At 43.2% G+C, this 23,711-nt stretch overlaps 1 protein-coding gene across 1 annotated transcript in view; it reads left to right on the top strand.

The window, feature by feature from the left end:
* Positions 1-21,486, top strand: part of BTBD11 (BTB domain containing 11) — a 268,567-nt gene extending 247,081 nt beyond the window's left edge. Inside the window, exons 12-17 of the mRNA XM_024212959.3 lie at positions 4,634-4,739; positions 5,543-5,645; positions 8,800-8,881; positions 12,672-12,740; positions 15,848-15,961; positions 19,458-21,486. Coding sequence (XP_024068727.2) covers positions 4,634-4,739; positions 5,543-5,645; positions 8,800-8,881; positions 12,672-12,740; positions 15,848-15,961; positions 19,458-19,667 — 684 coding nt within the window. The 3' untranslated portion in view covers positions 19,668-21,486. The remainder of the gene's footprint in view (positions 1-4,633; positions 4,740-5,542; positions 5,646-8,799; positions 8,882-12,671; positions 12,741-15,847; positions 15,962-19,457) is intronic.
* The last annotated feature ends 2,225 nt before the right edge of the window (positions 21,487-23,711 follow it).

Below are 23,711 nucleotides of genomic sequence, written 5' to 3'. Positions count from 1 at the left end.
GTCCCTACAAAGCAAAGTTTCTTACTGCTTCCCTACCAGAAATACCATCTCCATGAAGTGGATGAGCTGTTGTTCCCTCTTGCCTTTCGGTTGGGTAATATCCTCATTATATCCAATGTCAAACTGTATTCCCTCTCATACCATATAGAAACACACCCAAACTCGCCTCGCCAGCAACCAAATACCCGAGGTTGGCCTCGGTCCAGTTCTCAGCATCACACATGCTGGCAGCAAAATCTTTCCAACATCAAACTGCAGAAAAAAAAGACAAATTGTTTGATCCTTCAATTTCAATGTCATCCTAGACAAAAAAAGCTCCTGCAGCCTTTACTTTCTTATCAAGTGGTGGGGTGACGGAGATAAGCTGATCCGATGGGGTAAAGAAGAATTTCCTCCCATAGTGTTGCATGACTGTGCAGGTGTTTCACAGGGTGGGCTTAGTAACCATGGCAGACACTGAACTATGCAGTTAAGGTGACTGTCTGAAGGAATGCTGGACTTACTGGATTGTTTCTCTCTTCCAGTATGGCAATTTTAATGGGCCAAGCTCTGTTCTTCGTTGCTTGTGCTTGGCTCCCAGTTAGTTCAATGGGAGCCCCCCACACACATCCAAGAGCAGAATTTGGCCTTAAGTTCCTCTGTGAAAGCTATTTATTACTCAGCAGCCCAGGATCATAGACTTCCATCTCTGATAAAGGCTCCCTTTTATCTACCCTCTCTGCTGCTTCTTCCTACCTGGTTTATTGTTAAAATCTGCAGGCTTCAGAGATCATATCCAGTAACCCCATCCCTCAAAGGCCAGCATGTGTGTAGGAGTCTGAGCTACCCTGTTATAATGACTTTCCCCTTTCCCCTCCACGTCCTTGGTGAAAACTTATTGTTTGGGAACCATGAATCTGAACTAGCAGTGACTTACCCTCCTGTCGTCTTTTCAGCTTAGCAATTTTTTGGCCTTTCAACTGTCTGTTGATCTTGTGAACTACTGACTTTGTCAACATCAACCATATGTCTGGACTTCCCCCAAAATGAAAACTACTGACAGTACTACAAATATGAAGTTCCACACTGTGTAAAATAGAATGATTCGTTTGGTTTTTGCTTTCTCTTATATTCTACTCTTTATATAGAATTTTATGGTGTGTTCATCAGTGTAGTATCTGAATGCCTTCCAGCAATGCATTAAGCCATGTGACTATGCATCTGTCATGTGTTGTTTGTTCTCTCAGCCTCTCCTAGAGGGAGAAACGGGTGCAATGGAGTGTCTTGTTTTGGTAGCGTATGGGTTTATATATATACACACCTGTTACTCTGTGTTTATGTAAGAGAAGGCAAGGTCAAAAAAATGCACCTGGCACTTGGCATGGAAAGTGGTGAGGTTTGCGGAGGTCCTTATTTCCCTGGGGAGTTCATTCCATAATCTCGGAACACCCCCGGAGAAGTCTGTGTCTCCTGCACAGACAAGCTTTACTCTTATTGTTGCCAGCTCCATTGTGCCAAAGGAATGAAGTTGTCGACCGTGGTCTTCATCCCAGAGCTTAGACGATCTTTTAGAGACCTTGGGCCCAGGAAGACATGGAGAGCTTTGAAGTTAAGGACTGAGACCTTGAACTTAATTCAGTGTTCTATGGGAGGCCAGTATAGAGAGCAGAAGCCAGGTTTGATGTGCTCACGGTAGCCGGTGTTGCTGAGGAGGCGCTCTGCAGCATTCTGAACTGGTTGGAGTTTCCTAAGTGCTGACTGCTTCATGCCCAGGTATATCACATTGCTGCAGTCCAGCCGAGAGGTGGTGAAGGCAGGAATAACTGAGGCCAGGTCTTCGTCCGTCAGGATGGGATGGAGTTTCCAACTGTAAGATCTCTTTCCTATAAATCTGCGTTCCCAGGAAAGATCAGAAACTCCAAAATCAGGCACATAAGCACCTGTGTGATTTTGTTTTCATATGTACATCCCAAGTCATTTATTTGAGGAGCTGTGTGACTTACTTGTGTGACCTATATCATCTACGAGCCGTTCTTCATCACACCAGCCTGGCCTGCACAACTCCACGAGTCAGAACTTTTTTGCTCCTACCTCTGTTCCCTCTCTCTTTTTGCCCCCCGCCCCGCTCCACTTTTCTTAATTGGTATACAATGTGTAAATCTATTGCACAGCCAGGTAGTGTAACTTAGGCCCAGTCTACACTACAGCTTTTAACCGAGTTTGTAGTCAGTGACACAACAGCATCATGATGTGGTTTGTGTCTGTATACCATATGGTTAATAAGTTGTGGCAGCCGACAGTGCTTTGCCCGGGTCAGTGTCCTAAGCTGGTTACAGTCTTCCTGTAACCAATTTATCACACCATGTTCTGCAGTATAAATGGGACCCCCTAAATGCCTGTGTAACCAGGTTGGCCATCCCGCCTCCTTTTCAGTTCTCTGTGTGGTAGGACATCCCAGAGTTCAGTGCTCCACGTGTTGCTGGTGCCACTGCTATGCATGTCCTCCAAACACTCTATCCCCTGGTGAGGGACATGGGGATAGCTGCCCAGATTTCCACATGTGGCACTGATACAAACAACCTTCGACAGCCTGGTAGATGTGGATTCTTAATCTTGGTTGGCACATGGGAGTGCTGCAAAGAAAAAACAAACAAAAAAAAAAAAACCTGCTCTGTGGATGCAGCTCAGTCTTATGTGTTGTAATTGGGTCAGATGAGTGTCATGAACCAGTTACAGAACCATGGTTGTACCAGTAGCATAGGCAGGGCACCCAGTTGCTTTCCTCTTTAAATCTGGCTTTAAACCTTCCTTTTCTCTTAGGCGTCTGATTCACACTCTTTGTAAAGTGCTTTGCTAAACTCTGTATGAAAAATATGAAATACAGATATGCTGCTAGTGTATAATGATGTCCTTATCACCAATTTTTTTAAGCAAAACAGTGTTTTTCCTGTCTCTTGAGCTGTATTGCCAGACTCCCTGCTCAGGTTTTCAGTGAAAAACACATTTCACCCTTTTTGACAATCTGAGCTGCTTGGTACCACTGCAATCTACTTCTGGGTGTTTCTCTTAGCATTAAGTCTGAAGTAACAGGAGACACGTTCTGTCCTTCGGTGCTTGTGTGCAATTTCCTTCGAAGTCATGGGGAGGTGCATGCGCACATCTGAGGGCACAATTTGATCCTATGTATTTTTCTTATACTAATCGATACTTTAGAACAGTTGTTCCAATATCTTTGCCACATCACCTAATATTTTATGTAAGTTAAGGAATGAGTGACTATTTCCAGAGCTCATTAAAATGTGCTTAGGAATTAAAGCTTCACTTTCTGTTCTATGCACCATGCAGATATTTTAAATATAGAATTTGAACAATTCACATTTTTAATGTTATGTTTATTTTATATCTACCTGGCTATTTCTGTGGCCTCCATCACTGTAGTATCTGAGCTTCTCACAATCTTTAATGCATTTATTCTTGCAACATCCCTGTGAGGCAAGGAAGTACAGTTATCCCCATTTTACAGGTAGGAACTGAGACCCAGAGGGATTAAGGGCCATAGTCTCTGTTTATGTTAATTGGCCTAGTAGCCCATTAACTTCAGTGAAGCTTCCCCTGTTTTCACCAGCAGAAACTGGCATTTTCAGAAGCATACAGTCCCATTTTCAAAAGCAATTTATGCACTTAGGAGCCAAAGTCCCATTGACTTTCAGTGAGATTTAGGCTTCTAAAGGCCGAAGGACCAGATCTTTAAAGGTATTTAAGTGCCTAAAGATGCCTAGTGGGATTTTCCAAAGCACTTAACTCCCATTGAAACCGGTGGTTGTTAGTCACCTAGGCACTTTTGAAAATCCCACTAGGCGCCTATTTGCATCTTTAAGCACCTTAAAAACCTTTGAAAATAGGACTTAAACTTCTAAGGCACTTAGACATTTTTGAAAATTTACTTGTAAATTACTTGCCCGAGATCACACAGGAAACTTGTGGCAGAGCCAAGAACTGAACCCAGCTGCAAGACTCAGGTTAGTGGCTGAATCATTAGACAATCCTTCCTTGTTTACAGAAGCTAGAGTAACACCAATACGGTAAATACCAGTGAAAAGGATACAAAATTACATCAAAGACATAACTAGAATTAAATTAAGAGATTATATTACAAGCTATAAAACAGCTATCAACATACAAAGCAGGGTCTGTTTTCAGGAGCATTCTCACATTGCAAATGTGTTTATTTAGTAACCTTTGTTCTCCTTAAAAAAAAAAAGAAAGAAAGAAAGAAACCATTTTAAAAAGCCAGCTTATTCATTTTATAGTAAGAATGAATTTTAATAATGAAATTAAATCCATATTTCAGTAGAACTCTGTTTATCTGAAGGGAGCAATTGATATGAAATTTATCTGGATAAAAAAAGGCTTCTGGTAGAGGAGTTTTTCATTTAAGTGATGCATATTGGGAGGGAGCAACAATAAAAAAGTGGATAATGGGGGATTGGCTAAGAAGAATTAATAATTGTAAATCAAATCTTTTGATAGAGCTTTTGGTGACCACAATTTGTTTGCCTTAGAATTGTGCGCTATTGAGGGAACTCTCGGGAATTATTTGAGCTTGTACCTGTTAATCCACAAGCTTATACTTGTATTTATTTCTTTTGTTTAGAATGAAGTGATAAGTCAGCAACTGTCTGTCATTTTCACTCATTGCTATGGACCTTATCCTATTCCAAAGCTTGTTGAAATCAAACGAAAGCAGACCTCTCGTTTAGGTAAGTCTGAGGTGAGGCGCAGATCACAGTGTTCACAGAGAGCTGTCCTAGGATTTGGAGAGAGCAAAAGAAAGGAAAGAGGGCAAACGTTAATGAAAATGATTGAAATAAAGTCAGTCTTTGGGTTTCTAAGCATTGCTGCAAGAACTCTGGCATCAGAAATGTGATTTCAGTTTGAATGCTCTGGAGCCGCTGCATTCTTCTATATACTAGGCAGTCGTTATGGCCAGAAGACAGAGCACACCTAACTGTAAAATGCAGAATTGGAAAAACTAGTCTAGGGGCTCAATCCTGCATTTCTTACTCACCTCAAATTTCCATTGAAATCGACAGGTGTCTTGGATGCCCAGGATTGGGCCTGTAGTTTTGCAAGTTACTTTGGGGTCTGATTCCTTTACACTCAGGCCACACAGCCAGAGTAGTGTCAAAGGGCCTTAATGTACATGAGAATCGGGGCCCTTGTGTCTGCTTAGGTACAGATGTCACTAGGTACAGAGGGAGAACAGGACTAGGGAGCTGTTCAAAGTTCACCCAAAGTCTAGAATGACCTGCATGTGATGGATGGCTGTTATCTTGTATGAGATAAAAATGACTGTCAGAGTTTTTGAATTGACTTGGTATAGATTCTGTTAGAATATGTACATATCTTCCACCTCAGACTATTCAAACCAGCTTCACAGGCTTTTCTCATTTAAAAACATATCCCCTTAAGCCATTGTCTTTTCTCACAAAAACAGGAAAATGCTTTCTATACATTTCACCTGTTCCCGACTGAAGTTTTTCTTTTCCTTTTGTGATTCCAGATCCCCATTTTCTTAACAATAAAGAGATGTCAGATGTTACATTTCTGGTGGAAGGAAGACCATTTTATGCACATCGAGTGTTACTATTTACTGCATCCCCAAGGTAAATGTACAGGTGTATTTTTTTAATAAATGCAAATAATTTGATCTTTTCTGTTGAGATTTGTTGGCACTAATGATTCAGGTAATGGGCTTCAGACTTTTCTGTGAACGTGGAAATTCTGTAATTACCCCCAGAACTGAGTGCTGTTGATCTATGTTAAGGATGTAACAACTAAGAATGCCATTTGTTCATTAACCCTTAGGATGCTGGGCATTCCAGAGGCACCTACGGTATACGGTATGGTGGTGGACACATTCAAAATGCGTCGACAAATACACGTTTTATACTTTCAGGAATGTCCATTTTTTTAAGGCTTGGGGGAACCTGTGGATGGAGGGAGGATCTCTGGGAAGAGGAGGAAGTTCCAGGTTGGAATTCCTGGGTGGAGCCATTCCCATCATATGTGCCCCACTTCTGGAAATCTCCTCTTCTTCCACCGCCTATATAGGTGGCTTGCCTTGCCAGATCCCTCCCCTTGCTTCACACATAAGAAAAACTGACATGGAGCCTGTAGCAGTTCCATGCTGAAAGGCTGTCCAGCAGGGAGATAAGTCATGTGGATATCAGGAGACAGCACCCACTTGCAGAGGGTTGGGGTTCTTGCATGGAAATTGGGGGAACAAGGAAGAGCTAAGTGGGAGAAGGTCTCTTTTGAGAAAAGGGAAGGAGGTTCTATGGGTTCACTTTTGAAAAAGGTTGGGGATGAAATTCTGGTCCTGTTAAAGACAATGGTAAAACTCCCATTGGCTTCAGTGAGGCAGGATTTCATCGCCAGTATCTATGATGAATCCAGCCCATTGTCTTAACCACGCATTGGGTGGAAGGTTTGGGTTACAGCTTCGGAGAGTGGGAAAATCTTTTGCTTGTCTATTATACTTTCCAACTCTTGAGAGAAAAATAGTGGCACTTGAAGTCCAAACATGCAAGTATCCCTTGGAGAGCAGGGAGGAGCTGGGGTTAAGGTACTCCTCAACCCCTCCCTCCCCCCAAAATTGAATTACACTTCTACCTCGGAATACGCTGTCCTTGGGAGCCAAATAATCTTACCGCGTTATAGGTGAAACCGCATTATATTGAATTTGCTTTGATCCACCGGAGTGCGCAGCCCCGCCCCCCCCGGAGCACTGCTTTACCACGTTATATCAGAATTCATGTTATATCGGGTCGCGTTATATCGAGGTAGCAGTGTATTAACCTAGGATACAATTTCCTGCTATCTAGAAAACACACCTTTAAATGTAGATACCTAAAAACAAGTATAAGGAACCTGGTACACTTACCTGGAGCTGGATTTACAAAGAAAATATAATTGAGAGGGTATCTGTGTATATCACCCTTCTCAGATAAAATTTTGTAGACTGCCATTTCATGATTCTCAGCTTTCTTTTCTTGTATGTGGAGGAGATAATTATTTGGCTGTCAACGCCTAATTAAAATACTCCATTCACACACACACACACACACACACTGTTTCAGCCCTAATACAGCAATCAATCAAGAAATTACATTGTCTGCCATGGATTAGCGTTGAGAAGGAAGATAGGCATATAAGAGAATGCTGTGAGTCATGAAATAAAATGTCAAGAGTAAAAAGGATATCCTGAATATTGTGAGATGCAACAAAGGCAAAAAACATAGCAAACAAGAGGACTCAGTGACACAGAGAACTGGTAATGCAGGGCCTTTCAGCTCGAAGGTACGGGCTTGAATATAGCCAGTGCAGATTGTGAATGAAAGCATTTATTATCTGTTGGCTGGTTGTGATTTGAGTGGTGGTCTCAGACTAGTTTTAAGTGGAGATGTGTCCCTGATAACAAAAAGCACCAGCACAAGCTACCAGACTTAGCAGAGGTACGTTGAAAAGGCAGTCCTTCGAAAACAAAGGTATGACTCATTGGGAACATTGCACATTTGCTGTCCTTGCTTAGCTGCCCTGTGCATGAAGGTGTGCATTCAGGCCCTGATTCAGGAAAGCATTTAGACCCTTGCTTAAGTCTGTCCCTTGTCGAGGCCAATGCTTATGTGTTGCCCTGAGTAGAAATGTTTTCCTGAATCAGGGCCAAAAAGAGGTCTTCAGTTTCTAAGGGTGTCAATCCCAATCTAGTAATTTAAACATTTTTAAAAGCTAAAATCCTAGATTTATACGTAAATATCTACATATCTGTATAAATATCACATACAAGTACAATTAACTTAAATGAATTCTACTCTGCTTTTATGTCCAAATCTATGGTTGAAATGAGAATTTTAACATTCTGAGAACAGCGATATATCCAATTCTTTCTCTCCCCATCTCCAAACAATTGAATTAAACCTGCATTATAGTATTAAACTTCTTTGTGTAGAATCGTCAACATTTTGCCCTGGCCATCTTGCAAGCCAGCACAATGGAGATGTGAGAAGGGAAAAAAAGCTGCAAATATTTAAAATGCAAGCTGATATCAATCCAAAAAGAAATGTTGAATTTTTAAAAGTTGCAGGTTTTACTCAAAAATGGCCCTATCTTCAAGCAAAGAAACAGTCAGTCCTGATCCTGTAATAAGTTCCAAGTGGGTACAGCATCTATATTTTCTAGGTAGGTTTTTTCACAAAATTAGACACATTTTCCAGAAACTCAGAATGAAATGTCCTAATAAAAGAGGTTTCCTAATTTCACTTTGAATTTGATGACATACCTTTAAGGGGGTGTCTGCACGGCAATCAAAGATATGATTGTAGTTCAAGCAGGCATACCCGTGCTCGCTTTCATCTAGCTAGCTCGGCTAAAAATAGCAATGAAGGTGGAGCAGCATGGGCTGTACAAGCCTGCCCACAAGCTGGGTATGAACTCGCATTGCTAGCCTGCATGGGGGTCCACGCTGCCGTGTCTTCACTGCTATTTTGAGAGTTGTGCTAACTAGATTAAAGCTAGCATGGGTAATCCGTGCTGCAGTGCTGTATGCTGAGCTGCAATCATGCTTCCAATTACGGTGTAGACATACCCTCTACAGTATATAAACCATCATATATTTCAGGTTATAAATCCCGCTAAGCTTCTCTGCATTCTAACGTCCTGTTTTCATAGTAATTGATGGTCACCTCCCTTACCTTTTTGCTGAAATATAGCAAAGTGGAATTGTAGTGTGGTATTTCAATCTTGCTCATTTTTATTTAGGTTTAAAGCGCTGCTATCTAGCAAACCCTCAGCTGAGAACACTTGTATTGAGATCAGCTATGTGAAGTACCCCATATTTCAGGTAAAGTCTGTGGCCACAAACCATCCGAATGGAATGTGTGACATCAACAGTTGTATGTATTCTGCACAAATTAATGCAATTACATTTAGTAAATTAATCATATCATACCTTAGAGCAGTGGTTTCATAAGCAAAGGCCTCAACTCCCTTTATATAGTAACCTGCATTATAGTGCTGATTGTAGTCAAATAACATGTGAGTGACTAGATTTAACTATGTACATTTCACTTCTATTGTCTTTGAAGACAGAGCAGGGCATTTCAGTGGAACATTTGCATAGACTTTTGGGTTTTTTTTTTCTCATGTTTGATATTCCTGCATTTGCACACACAAGCTTGGAGGATGTAGAGGCCTTTCTTTTCCTAGCAATATTTGTTTACTCAAATTTTGTAATTCCTTCTGTGAAAATGTAGAGCCAAACTTATCTGTCTCGCCTATTGGGCTAGATGCAGTGTATTCAAAAACTTGCATGTCTAAGAAAAGTTTATTTTAACCAGAGCAATAACAGTTCCATTTACTGATTGTTAGAGCTGCAGATATTTTTCAGTGTTCAGAGTATTCTCACACTTCTTATCAAACTGTCTTTTACTGGGCTATCTTGATTATCACTTCAAAAGTTTTTTTTCTCTTACTTAATTGGCCTCTCAGAGTTGGTAAGACAACTCCCACCTGTGCATGCTCTCTGTATGTGTGTATATATAGCTCCTCAATATATGTTCCATTCTATATGCATCCGAAGAAGTGGGCTGTAGCCCACGAAAGCTTATGCTCTAATAAATTTGTTAGTCTCTAAGGTGCCACAAGTACTCCTGATATTTTTCAGTGTCACTTACAGCTGCCTGCAATAACATTTAAACTTAATCTAAGTTTCCTGAAAAGAAATATTATTTGGCCCATGTTACAATGCAAAACCCCAGCACAAACCTTCTCACCAACCATGCTTGCCTACAGAAGTGTGGAAAGGAGGGGGTGTGGTTTCCCAGAAAGGGAAGGAATCAGGGAACAGCCACTATATGTGGCATGTTTCAGAGTAGCAGCCGTGTTAGTCTGTATCCGCAAAAAGAACAGGAGTACTTGTGGCACCTTAGAGACTAAAAAATAATAAATTTGTTAGTCTCTAAGGTGCCACAAGTACTCCTGTTCTATATGTGGCATGTTCTCCTGAATAAGTGGTGTAAAAACAGTATCAGAAAATGAATGAGCCAGGATCAACTTGTCCTGTGAGCTACCTGAACCTCTTTGGAGAGTTACAGCACCGTGGCTAATAGGGATTGGGAGAGAAGCCATGCTACCCGTGAAGAGAAGCCAAGAACTGTGCAGAGACAGAGAAGATGTTCATGTATGGCCTGACACCTGCAGGTTTTTGACCGGTTTGACTGACAAATCCGTAGCCCTGCACATTGTTTGGTAGCCACACACGCCTTCTCCCATCACATCATTCTCATGATGAAAGTTAAAAATGCTGCTCACGAGTAGCTTTTCCAAAGTGGCTTATTTTTCATAGTAACCTCTTCCCTTTCATGTGTTTTACTCAAGCGGGAATGATATGGTTCTATGAGCCTCACCATGTTACACTAATGACAATGACCGCTGAAGCAAAGGGAGGCAGGATAGTGAAAGGCAGTAACATACACTAACTCCTCACTTAACATTGTAGTTATGTTCCTGAAAAATGCAACTTTAAGCAAAATGATGTTAATGTGAATCCAATTTCCCCATAAGAATTAATGTAAATAGGAGGGGTTAGGTTCCAGGGGGGAAATTTTCACCAGACAAAAGACTATATATACATAGATAGATGGATACACACACACACAGTATAAGTTTTAAACAAACAATTTAATACTATACACAGCAATGATGATTGTGAAGGTTGGTTGAGGTGGTGAAGTTAGAGGGTGGATGAGGGTGGGATATTTCCCAAGGAATGCCTTACTGCTAAATGATAAACTAGCTGATCCCTCAAGGGTTAAAACATTGTTGTTAATGTAGCCTCACACTAGGGTTACCATATTGCAGTCCTGGAAAAAGAGGACACTCCAAGGGACCCCGGCCCCGCCCCAACTCCGCCCTGTCCCCTGAACGCTCCGCCCCCCTGCTCCTCCCCCTCCCCTGCTTCCCGCGAATCAAATGTTCGCGGGAAGCCTGAAACAGGCAGGCAGGCAGGCAGCAGGTAAGCTGGGGCGGCGGGAGCGGCGGCAAGCTTTGCCTGCAGAGAAGCTGACTATGGAGGTTGCGGGGGGAGCTATGGTGCTGAGCACCCCCTTCGCCGGACCCCCCCAGGCGGGGGGTGAGGTGACACCCCCATGTGCCCCGGGCCGGGCCGAGCCCGGGTCCGTGTCCCTTTAAGAGCGGGGCCAGGCTGAGCCGAGCCGGCAGCGGGAGGCTCCGCTCCCCGCTGCAGGCTGATGCCGGAGCCTGGGCTGAGAGCCCCGCTTGTCTCCTGCACCAGCTCCGGGCGGGGCTTTGCTGCGGCTCCCCCAGTCCCCCAGGGCCGGGCTGCCCCACGGTAGGGGCGGGTTGCTTGAGGCAGGGCAGGACCCGGTGGCGCCGAGGGCTGAACTGGCCCGGCAGGGCAGTGCGGGGGCTGCTGGAGGGGGAAGCTGGGGTAGGGGTGGCACGGCCTCAACCCCCTGGGGCTGCCTGCCCCACGGAGGAGGCAGAGGGGCGCAAGCTGCAGCAGGACCCCAAACCCCCGGGGGAGGGGATCTGGGGCCAGCCTGGGGAGGCAGGAGCAGCCCCGGGGGTGCTGGGCGCATGCAGGGCAGAGCCCCGGGAGAGCCCCAGCCCCGCAGTGGGCAGTGCTGCAGAGGAGCCCGCGCCCCTCGGTGGGCAAGGGGAGCCCCAGGCAGGGGGAGCCAGGCCGCCCGCACCCACCTCTCGCGGCCGCTCCATGCTGCTCCCGGTACCGCTTTCCGCCAGCTCGGCTGCCCTGTCAGCCGCTTTTGGGTCTTTAAATAGCCGTCCAGGGGGAAATCCCGGACATTTTTAGCTTTTTACAAATTCCCCCCGGACGGCTATTTAAAGACCCAAAAGCCGACATGTCCGGGGAAACCCGGACATATGGTAACCCTACCTCACACTCTACAAGGCAGCATAAATGGAGGGAGGGGAGACAGCATGGCAGACAGAGACACACTGTGTGTGTGAGAGAGAGAGAGATGCGCATTGCCCCTTTAAGTAAGCTGACCCCATTCTAAGTACATTGCCTTTTTAAGTAGATCAGCAAGTTGAGACAGCAGCTGCTGCCAACAAGCTGCCGTCCTGAGCTCTGTCGTGTCCCCCCCGCTCTATAAAGGTGGGGTAAGTGGGGGGGCAGGAGCAGGGGGGAGGGAGACACCCTGACATTAGCCCCCCACTTCCCCACACAGCAAGACGGAGGCTCCCGGGAGCAGCTCCACGGCAGAGGGCAGGAGCAGCACATGGCAGTGGGGGGAGGGACAGCTGAACTGCCGGCAATTGATAGCCTGCTGGGCAGCTGCGGCACAGGGAACTTAGGGGAGCGGGGAGCTGATAGGGGGGCTGCCGATCCACCCTGGTTCCAAGCCCCCATCAGCTAACTGCAACGGGCTGCTCTTCCTGCAAGCAGTGGACAAAGCAGGCGGCTGCCAAACACTGTTATAAGGGAGCATTGCACAACTTTAAACGCGCATTTTCTCTAATTGATCAGCAATGTAACAACAAAACAACGTTAACTGGGATGACTTTAAGTGAGGAGTTACTGTATGTAGTGAACATTTGTTGTCTGGGATTGCTTTTCATAAGCAAACAGTCTCTTTGTTTTGTTTCAGCTGGTTATGCAGTATCTTTACTATGGCGGTGCAGAATCACTCCTAATTAAGAATAATGAAATAATGGAGGTAAGAAATATTTTACTTCATTCCGATGGGAGTTACAATAAGTGATCTCTCCAGTGTTCACATAGCTGCACATGGAAATGGTCTCTATCAAGTGTTGGCAAAGAACTCTTCACCAGGTGGTTTAGTTTTCCCCATGTCTACAGTGGCATCTGTCTGCACTTTTTGAGGAAAGGAATGAAAACCTGCTTTCATTTCTTCCTCCAGTCTCAGACTATCTCTCCACCACTTCTTCCTGCTTCCCTGAGTTCATAGTCGATCCTCACTGAGGTGCCACCACTGTGAATACCCAGCTTGCTGCCTCCACCCCCAATTCCAGTTAACGTAAATAAAAGTAGGTTTTATTGGACATAGGACAGAAAAGAGAAAGAAAAATCCCAAAGCAAAAGATAATTTGAACTAAAACATCTGGCCAGACACTCTGAGAAACTCTTCTAGTAGAGCAAAAAGCTTGTGTTACAAAATATGGAAATATTCCCCTCACCATGGTACAACAGCCTCATTCCTTTAGTCTTAATAGGATGTCTCTTGCCGCTAAATCAGTCTATTCCCCTTTCCAAGCTGTGTCTCTGGGGTTGTTAGCTAGGAGTCAGATGTCCAGAAAATCAGAATAATCTCATGTGTAGTTCCTCATTCAGGAAGATATGAAAGCATATGCCTAACTTTAAGCATGTGAGTAGTTCCATTGAAGTCAAAGTTCAGCTTCAAGTAGCCATATGCTTAACTGTGTTGCTGAATTGGACCTTAAACTGCCTCCTGAGATGGAGGGAAGGGGGAATCTTTTTTTATCCCAAAAGCTTATCCTCCTGTCCAAGGAGTCCAGTTACACTTTGTCATCTTCCCCCTCATCCTCACCCCAATCAAATGTGCATAACTGTATGGATTTTAAGTGATCTCCTTCCAAAATTCTGTGCATTGTCAACCATTGTTCAACCAAGTGGCTCCCAATAAAACACAAATAAAGGCATGTTTGGGCAAATTCCTCGCCAGTCTGAGCTGGAAGCGTTCATATCCACAGCATTCAGGTTATATCAGGTAAAACTAATATAGAACACTAAATATTAAAATCACTGATATTTATACAGCTGGTAAAAATCATAGTGCACAGATTATATAGAATCTGCCACTACGTTATTGTGCAGTGTGAGACACCCAAGCAAGGGTGAGTTTTGACAGAGATAGCGCTACCAGAAACTAGCAGCAATTGGGTATGATTGGCCAATGAGAGTCTATTTTGGTGGGTATCGTAACCCTTATAATAATCCTGCTGAGGAAGTTTTGGAGGGGGGAGTATTTGTATAAGTAGACAAAACTGGAATTAGTCCTCTCCAGTTCGGTGCAGTTTTAACTAAGCTCACTTGAATTAACTTCCTTTCTCTTACTAAAACCAGCTATTTTTCAAATTTATTCCCACAACTTTGCAAAGAGGCCTATAAACCCTAACCCTTCCTGCGAAAAGTGTTCTCAAACTAGATAGGTCCACAGCTTTACACATATAGATCTATACACATAAGCAACCAGGTAACACCCCATACCTCTTTCTGAATCGAGACTCTCTCTCTCTCTCTCTCTGTATATATATATATATGTATAGACCTCCCCAACAGTTGACTTATATGGGTGTCCAAGTCCGGCACGTGGCCCCCTCTGAGGGCATTCCCATGGGCTTGACTGTCAAATATGGCAGCTGTGTTGGACAAAAGGGGGGAGGGGGTTGAACAGCCTTGTAAAGACTATGCAGCTGCCTAAGAGAAGGCTCCTAATCCCTCAGGATTCCCTTTGTTTCCTGTGGTTTAAGAGCCCTTGTGGACCACAAGTCTGACTCCTTGAGCCACGGTGGCAGCTGGAGCCTGGATACGGCCCTAGTTTTCTAAAGTTATATTTAGCAACTTGCTTTATTATAAATGTTGTAACAAGAAGCACAGGAAATACTGAAATCTTTGCTGCGATTCATAATTGGGGCCAGCTGGCTGCTGTCACATCAGCATTGCAGATTTTCCAGATTTGGGATTTATTTAGGGGATTAGACTAGAGCTGGAGGTGAGTGGATGGACAGGGCCAGAACAACTTTCTAACAGTTTTTTCCTAACAGCCCTGGCTTGCAGTGTGAGGGCACTGTTGGGTTCCACTGAGCAGCACTTTGTTGGGTATTCCCAGTGATAAGTGCTATGTAAATGCCTAAAGATAGAGCTCCCAGCTCAACCTGATATATGTGTATTGATCAGAGCAAACTGCGTAGCGCTGAAGAACCCCTGCTTACCTTCTAAGCAAGAGAGGAGGGGCAATGGGACCACATTTGGAAGGAGAAAAAGTAGAGCAGGAGCTCTTTCACCAGCCAGACAGCAAGGAAAAGAGGCAGCAGGTGAAATCCTGACCCCATAAAAGTCAGTGGCAAAACTCTTGTGGACTTCTGTGGAACCAGGATTTCACCCAGCAGAGCTTGTTGTCTCCCCCCAGCCAGAAGAGGGATTGGGTGGAGCTCTGCCTGCACTACCCTCTTCCACCAGCTGAGAGAAGAGGTTTGAACCCACTTGGTTTTGTAGATTTTAAGGCCAGTAGGGACTATTGCAATGGTCTAATCTGACCACATGCATAACACCTGCCATAGGTTTTCAACCTGTAATTCCTGCATCAACCCATAACTTCTGTTTGTGCTATTGCAAAAAGCAGGGTTGAACCCTGGCTATTTGTTTCTAACGTGTAGCTGTGCAGATTCTTCCATTCAGAGTCACATTTTTGGAAGGGCTGTAGGCTCTCATGGTTATGCTGCTTCCTCGATAGTGCCGTGAGGTCAGGGGAACTTATACACTTCTGTCCCCGCATCCCAAAAATGGCAGCATCTGGATCTGAGTGCTCTGTTTTCCACTCATCACTTACCGACAGCTGCTCATCATAGTCTGAGCTGTTATGTTATTTCCTTTTGTAACACTGAAAAGGGTAAAATCAGCAAAAGAACTTTTTCTTATTATGGCAGTGAAATGACTGATAAATTAAATGAAACTTAATTAATTATAGGTCTGTGTATAAATGTAATAAAGTAGCAAGGAAATGATACTGTTTAATACTGCCCTGTTCAGCGCTTCTAACACTTTTTTTTCTCTGCTGTTTAGCTTCTCTCTGCTGCTAAATTCTTCCAGCTTGAAGCTTTGCAACGACACTGTGAGATCATCTGTGCAAAAAGTATAAACACAGAAAGTTGTGTGGATATTTATAATCATGCCAAGGTAAGACACCTGTATGCGTGCGCATGCGTGTCTCTCTACACCTCCAGTGTGTGACGTTCATATGTATCACATGCTTGTGTAATTTGTCACAAAGCTATGACCTCATCATCTGTCCCAATAGGCCATCTCGCTGGGACTTATTGTAACATTCCATACCCCTAAGCCAGGGATGGCCAACCTGAGCCTGAGAAGGAGCCAGAATTTACCAATGTACATTGCCAAAGAGCCAGAGTAATACGTCAGCAGCCCCCCATCAGCACCCCACTCCCAGCGCCTCCCACCCACTGGCAGCCCTGCCGATCAGCACCTCCCCCGCACCTCCCGATCAGCTGTTTTGTGGCGTGCAGGAGGCTCTGGGTGGGGGAGGGGAAGGATCGAGGGCATGGCAGGGGAGGGGGCGGGAAGGGGTGGAGGGGGGGCAGGGCCTGTGGCAGAGCCAGGGGTTGAGCAGTGAGCACCCCCCAGCACATTGGAAAGCTGGCGCCTGTAGCTCCAGCCCCGGAGTCGGTGCCTATACAAGGAGCCGCATATTAACTTCTGAAGAGCCACGTGTGGGTCCGGAGCCACAGGTTGGCCACCCCTGCCCTAAGCCATTTCAAACAGTTGCCTTTAAAAAAAAGTAAACTTGCCTTCCTTCCTCTCGCAAATGGGGATATTCCCACTAACATTACCCTCACTGGAGGTTCAGGATGAGTGATTCTCGGCCTTAGTAGCTGACAGCTTTTCTGTATCTAAAAATGACACATTGTCAAAGTCTAATGTCTTACAGCCCTGCAGGGATAGTAGTGAGACTTTTATACCATTGGAGAGGGAAAATGCCCAGCTTCCCAATGGAATCCAGTATTCCATAGTCCTCCCAGTGGTCCTGAATTATAGGACATTAAAGCATGACATTTTTAGACTTAAAAAAACAACTTTAGGTCATTTGGGGGAGTGTTTTACATTTCTCAGTTTTATTTTTTCCTCTCCTTTTGTGTATTTTATAGTGGAACTCACATTAACTAAGGCTTGGCAGGTGAAAGGATACAAAAATAGTCCCAATAAAAATACGTTACAAGTATTCCTAAAATTATTTTTCTGTAAGATGTGGCACATACACAAGATTTAATGGTGTGGTGTGACCTGGGGATTTGATCAGCACTCATTTGAGGTGATCCACAGCACAGGCCATTCCCAACTCCTGCTGATCAAATCTCCATTTCTCACAATCATGTATTCCCTACAGATAATGCTATGCACTGGTGTGCCATCAGCTTTTGAAATAGGAAAACATTTCATTCCTGAAAATGAGTTATATATGAAGTGTATCTAGAGGCCTGTCTTTTGTGATAGAAACAAATGAAGGAACAGAAGCATCCTCCACTTGGAAAGGCACTTGATTTATTTCCCAGCTTGTGAGAGAGACAACTTCTGGATTTAGCAGGGGTTTTTAATCCTAGATAAAAAGAATCATTTCAATTTTGATTTCAGCTCTTGGGCCTTTTCTTCTAAAGTGAGATAAGCTACACTGGATTTTTTTGTCTCTCTAGGCCCCAATTCAGCAGTGCACTTAAGCATGTGAGTAACCCTATTGAAGGCAAGGTTAGGCACATGCTGAATCTGGGCCCTAGTTCACTTCTGTGGGCCAGATCCAGCAAGTGCTCAATGCATGGAGCTGTCGCTGAATTCTGGCAGTTGAAGGTGTGTCTACATGGTAGACTTCTGAGACCAAGACCCTTCACTTCAGACTTGATGATCTGTAAATTGTTAAATTGTTCACATTTCATTCTATTCAATTCTTCTCACCCTACTCAGAATGCAGGTTTTACAAGCAGCCTCCATTTCTTGTCTTCTGCTGGCATACAACGTCCCCATATCACAGTGCATTAGTTAACTCTGTGGCATGGGTTAGTGTTATATTCTGAATATTCAGTTCATTTAGATGGTTGCTGAGGACTTTCCATTCCTGTGATTGTAAAGGACCCTAGGAAGAAATGGTCATTTGATTAGCATAGCTTTCAAGTTTTCATTTTTACTCAAGGTTCTCTTTACTGTGTGTTCTCGCCAGAGAAAAGCCATGTGATTTGGCAAATTGCATTGGTGACACTGGTTGATTAGTTTCTACAAGGTACCAGTCATGCTTTCCATGCATATCCCAAACTTCCAGTGAGGTCAATAGGAGTTTTGAGAGTACACATAATACTCAGCACTTCCCCAACATGCCGGCTGGGGATCAGATGAACAATAAGAAAGAAAAGAAAACTATATTATTTCCTCACTGCAATGTACTGCATATTGAAATAGTGAGTAAAGAGAATGGAAGGAGGAGTAAAGAAGAATGGAGTGAAATCTTAAGAGAACAGTATAAATCCACCAAAGAAAAGTAATCCAATCTCTGATCCAGATCCTCAGATGGTGTAAATTAACCCAACTCCCTGACTTCAATGGAGCTACTTCAGTTTACACCAGCTGAGCATCTGACCTTCCAAATCCAAAATAATGCTCTCCTTTAGAAAGCTCCTAACCTGCCGTGAACTGTCCCATTTTTTTGTAGACAACATTTGTGTCATCCACAGATTATGTTAATTTAGTGGTGGGCCTGTACTATTGACCCTACTTTCTAGACTCTGCAAACAGAGTAAAGATCCCAAGGCTAAAGATAGGAAAAGCCATCTACAGTTATGGGTTGCATAGGCCTCCATCCACTAGCAAGTCCAAAGCTTTCCATTTGTTCTCAGAGCTCAAACACACCAGGAGTTTGCCCAGGCTGGTGGATCCATGGAGCACTTTTCTGTATACTTTGCAGAACACGCTCAGGGCCTAGTCCTTGACTGGAATGCTCAGGGCTACTACTTGCATAAAATCAGGATCAGGCCATTTGCTCACTACTTCTTATGAGGCAACTGCTACTTCCTGTGCTCTAGTGGATCACTTAGCGCTTGCTTACTCGCAAGCAAGATGGGATACATTGAGTGTAAAGGAATGTAGTGGTCCCAAAAACAACATACTTCACATGCTGTACACATAGCAGCCATTTTCCAACTGGAGTTATTTCACCCCAGGCCAAGAGTACATATCTTTATGCAGTTACTTCTGATGGTGGTGCCGGTCAGGTGTATCATGCTTGGCAGGAATGCTGGGAGACAGTGTTGATAGACCTGGCCTCTGGTAGATCTCCCCAAATCTACTGGTTTTGGTGGTGGAAACTATGGGGCCAAATCCTGGCCCCATTGAGATCCATGACAAAAATCCCATTGATTTGTATGGGGCCTGAATTTCATCCTTGGAATTTTGCCTCCAAGGTGACCTTAATTTTTTGACATAGTCTTAAGTCTGGAATTTGTCATTGAAGCAAACAATGTGACATATCACTTGACACACACATATATGTGGGTTTCAATGTTCCCATCTGAAAAACATAGCTTGTATAGTTTGTAATCTTTACTTCTCATGAACGGTATTTATTGACCCATACCTATCAGAGTGGTTACCTTTCTTTAATCCCCACTTTTTGTAGTTTCTCGGAGTCACAGAACTATCCTCCTATTGTGAAGGCTACTTTCTAAAAAATATGATGGTCCTCATTGAAAATGAAGCTTTCAAACAGCTGTTGTATGACAAGAATGGAGACACGTCTGGTCAGAATGTACTACAAGACTTACAGAGGACGTTGGCGACACGGATTCAGTCAATTCATTTGTCTTCTTCAAAGGGCTCCGTTGTATAAAGTTCAGGAAGGAGATCGCGCTCAGAAAAGACACTGCGAGTTCAGGCTCCTGTTGCAGTTGCTTAAATGAACATACAAAATTCTACTTCACATTGGAATATTTTTTTTTTGTTGGCCAAAGGTGCTGCTTTTAGGCTGCAGCCTCACTTAGATGAGGGAATACTGTACATGTGGCTCCTACCCATTTTTGAGAAACAAGGATATAGCACTATTCTGTGAATTACTGTTATGTTCAATTCTGAACGCAAAAGTGTGGTCTTGGAGCTAATGCCAACAAAAGCCAGAACTCACCAATGAACAGCAGAAGCCTCTGCCTGAACAAAGATGCCATGGACCACTTAAAATGACAAATGGGTTATTTAAGGTTATTCTGCTCCACCATGTTATACATTTAAGAACTGTACTGTACCTATCCCAGAGTCCATTCTATTGTGCATTTAAGAAACATAAGATTTGTTAGTTGCTGTTTCATAAGGGTCAACTGTGTTAGAGAGTTGGTAAGACTGTTATAAATGAGGAAATATACTGGCAAATTTTTAGGGGTGGGAACTTTTTAAAATTGTTCATAACAAATGGGGTGGCCTTGTAGTTTAAAATCTATTTCTTAAGCTTAAAAATTCATTTTTGACAGAGTTGTGTTTGCGAATCTATGTAACATGTTTTGTTTTTTAAAGGCACACTGTGTAAATACTGTATACATATGAGCAGGTTTTGCTTGTATTCTTTCCTAAGGTGGTATAATCTTGCCTAAATGGTTATGGTTACACCAAAGAGGTATATTACCAAGACAATATCTAATACAGTAGTTGGGGAATAAAAATCTGCATGCTAATTGTGATTTGGGGTTAAAAACAATAACAAACTCAACATGCATTTGCATGGTAACTGTACCTGTGAAATGTTATGTTTGTGCTTTGTTTTGCCAAGACTGCTTGTCAAACTCCATTTGTGAAATTAGCATATTTACTTTTTTTTCTTGGTGCAAATGGTAGTGAGATGATTCCCACAGAGACTTGTTGGAAGATGCTGATTTCTGTTTGTTACATGGAAGAGTTAAGATCAGCCTTTATTCTAGTAACATGTCAATATTTCGCTACTGGCCAGAGATTGTGACTAAGTTAGACTTTTTTAAATTATTATTAAATATGTACTATAGAATAATTTCTTACTGTATCCTCTGAATGTATAGATTATCTACAATGGAGGTGTTCAATGTCAGGGCTCAATTTATTTTGCAGCATACTGTTAGCAAGAGAGATCTGTTAAGTGCCACAATTTTCCAGACATCTTGTACTTGATGATACCTTTCACGAATCGGTTGATTTAAAACATAGGGAAGACCTCAGTAAAGATTAGGAGAAAGGCGCTACCTTTTCAGTGGCAAAATTACATGTATTTCTTTTCTAGCATGCTTTTTGAAACTGTGCCCGGTTCACAGATTTTTAGAAGCTTTAATTTGACAGTGCATGGTAACTTCTTGTTCTTTTGTTAGAGTATTTATGTCCGGTGCTATTTCATGTTTATAGCTTTTGGAATGCTCAGAAAACACAGTCTTTGCATTAGTTACCAACATGATAGGAAACTGTTTTATTGTTCTGATCTGTAAATCCTCCCGTATGCTTGATCATTTTAAAGCCTATACAGTATCTGCAACAAATTACAAAATTGTCTAAACTACCATTAATGTCTCAGAGACACAGCATGTCAGCCTAACAATGAATTATCAGACAATTTGTTTCTGCATATGATATGCCATATAAGATGTTGTCTAGATCATTTAGCTACTGGCGACTTACTTTTCTGTGAATGTTGCAATGCTAGAGAACCTGATAAATGCAATTGCAACTCTTGGGGGTGCTTATATTATAGTTTGGTGTGCTTCCTCACTCATTGAAACCCATTCTTCCATATTGGTAACAATCTACATAATAAAAACAAATCTCACCCAGCTGCTTAATGTTAACTTCTCTAAATATAAAATTATAATGCTCCAGATTTTTACCCAGTAATCAAGTAGACCAAATTCTACCCTCAGGTACACACAGAGCTCCCACTAAAGTAATCAGGCATTGCAGACATGTATCCACAAGCAGAATTTTTCTCGGTGGGAAGTAAAACCACAGGTATAAATTCAGCTAGGCAATCTGGTGTCTTAACAGGATGATAACCATTGCTTATGTAGCAATGACTTCAGGGCATACATTAATAGCGGTCCAGGGCATTGGTAATGGGATATAGAGCCCTATATCCCTGGGTTACTCATTGGAATGTTGATGTAGACTGATGTCACCAGCACAGAAATCCACCACAATAGGTGTAACTTTCTTTGGCAGTGTCAGCAAAAAAAATCAAAGACTGGAGGGGGAAGGGAGACTTCTCTCCTGTCTCACCCTGAGAATTGGCTCCTCTAGGTTAGGACTGAGACGCATAGGATGGGCTGTGGTAAGCTTGAAGTGTCACTGACTTTGTGGTATTTGTTCTGCTGCTAAACAGAGGACTTCACTTGCTCTATCTCTAGTACATCTTTCATGAGCATTACATTCACTAGAAGTATTCTGTTAGGAACAAAGGGACAAATTCTCCCTTCACTCTGTGCACAGGGGTTACCATGGACTAAAAGGGAATTGTGTGAGCATGCAAGGCAAAATTAGACCCAAAACTAGTAGCAGCAAAGCATACCTGCCTCTAAACAAACAACACAACTCTCCTTCAGCAGGACTGTGTCAACCCATAGATTTGTGCATTCCCTTTGCTTCTTCAGGGGCTCATTAATCTGGAACACTGAGCACGATCTAATGCTTGGTGTTCCAGTGCATAAGCCTTCAGATTTAAGTTACTGCTACCATGGGATTTGCTTTGCTCTCAACTAAACATGAACAGGAGAACAAGATTATAGAAGTCTATGGGATCAAAAATGCTCCTGAAAGAGGATTCTGGCTATTGATTGGTGTGACAGTGTCTATTGCTATTAAAGCTATTGTTAATGGATACATTAGAGTACATTGCAAGGTTATTTGTTTGCAAACACTGGTGGAAAAGCTCATGGGAGGGCTTATTAGGGCAGCAAAAACTGCATGGTTTCCCTCACAGAGTTTCCTCCCTGTTCTTCAATGGGGGGCAGAGTTCCCAGACTCAGATAAGCAGGGGGGTACAGACCTGGGGTCCCATTGAGCTCCGCAATGCACACATTCTGGAGTCCCTCTGAGTGCCTGATCCACACCCAATCGAACCAGAACTGCTATCGTTCCATTTCAGTAGAAGCCTCTGTGGTGAATTTCATCCAAAAAAACACTTAGAATGTGACCATGATCCCTATAAGACATGGCCTTTCCATACAGCAACCTTTATCGTAGTGGTACATATCAGTGTCCTTTAGAAAGTGCTGTTATTTCAGGAAACAAAAGCCTTTGTTCATTAATCTCTGTACCGATTGCAATAATTCATCCATTCTGGGGAAGAATTCCCTCTATCCTCCCCCCAAGGAATTTCAGATGGTTGGGTGAACTGGAAATTCTTTTTAAAACCCTTAGGAAAAGTGTATTAATTTTTTCAATCATAACTCGCACTCCCCTTCCCTCTGCACAACGATCTAGGGCTTTTTTTTTCCATCTAGGTTTTTATAAGGTCACCCATCACTGGGGTATCTGGGCATCTACAGGCACTTTGACCCTTCTCAGTTGCAAGTCCTGCCTTCTCCTTCTCTAGAAGAGACCCAATCTCCTCTTAGCTCCCTTAATTGCCCCGCAGTCCCCAGAACGCACCCACCTTGCCTAATCTGTTGCCAGCTCCCTCCCTGTTCTAGAACCATGCTGGTTCCCTCCCTGACCCTGGCAGATGCTATCTCAGCTAACCCAGCTCTTCCCTATGGTTCATTGCCCCATAATCAGCTTGAAAACTGGCAGAGGAGGTGGGAAAACTCTTTTCAGGGAAAACTCCAGAACCATCTCCCAGTTACTCAAATCCTCCCTGCTTCACAGATTGGAGACCTTCCATCTTTTAGAAACAGATGGCTTCCAAATATTTTCTACTCTAGAAAATGGCCAG

This window comes from Terrapene carolina, unplaced genomic scaffold (genome assembly GCF_002925995.2).
Source record: "Terrapene carolina triunguis isolate 2854851 unplaced genomic scaffold, T_m_triunguis-2.0 Scaffold247, whole genome shotgun sequence".
Lineage (NCBI taxonomy): Eukaryota > Metazoa > Chordata > Testudines > Emydidae > Terrapene > Terrapene triunguis.
The sequence above is the reverse complement of the archived record's forward strand: the minus strand, read 5'-3'. Positions and strand labels throughout refer to the sequence as shown.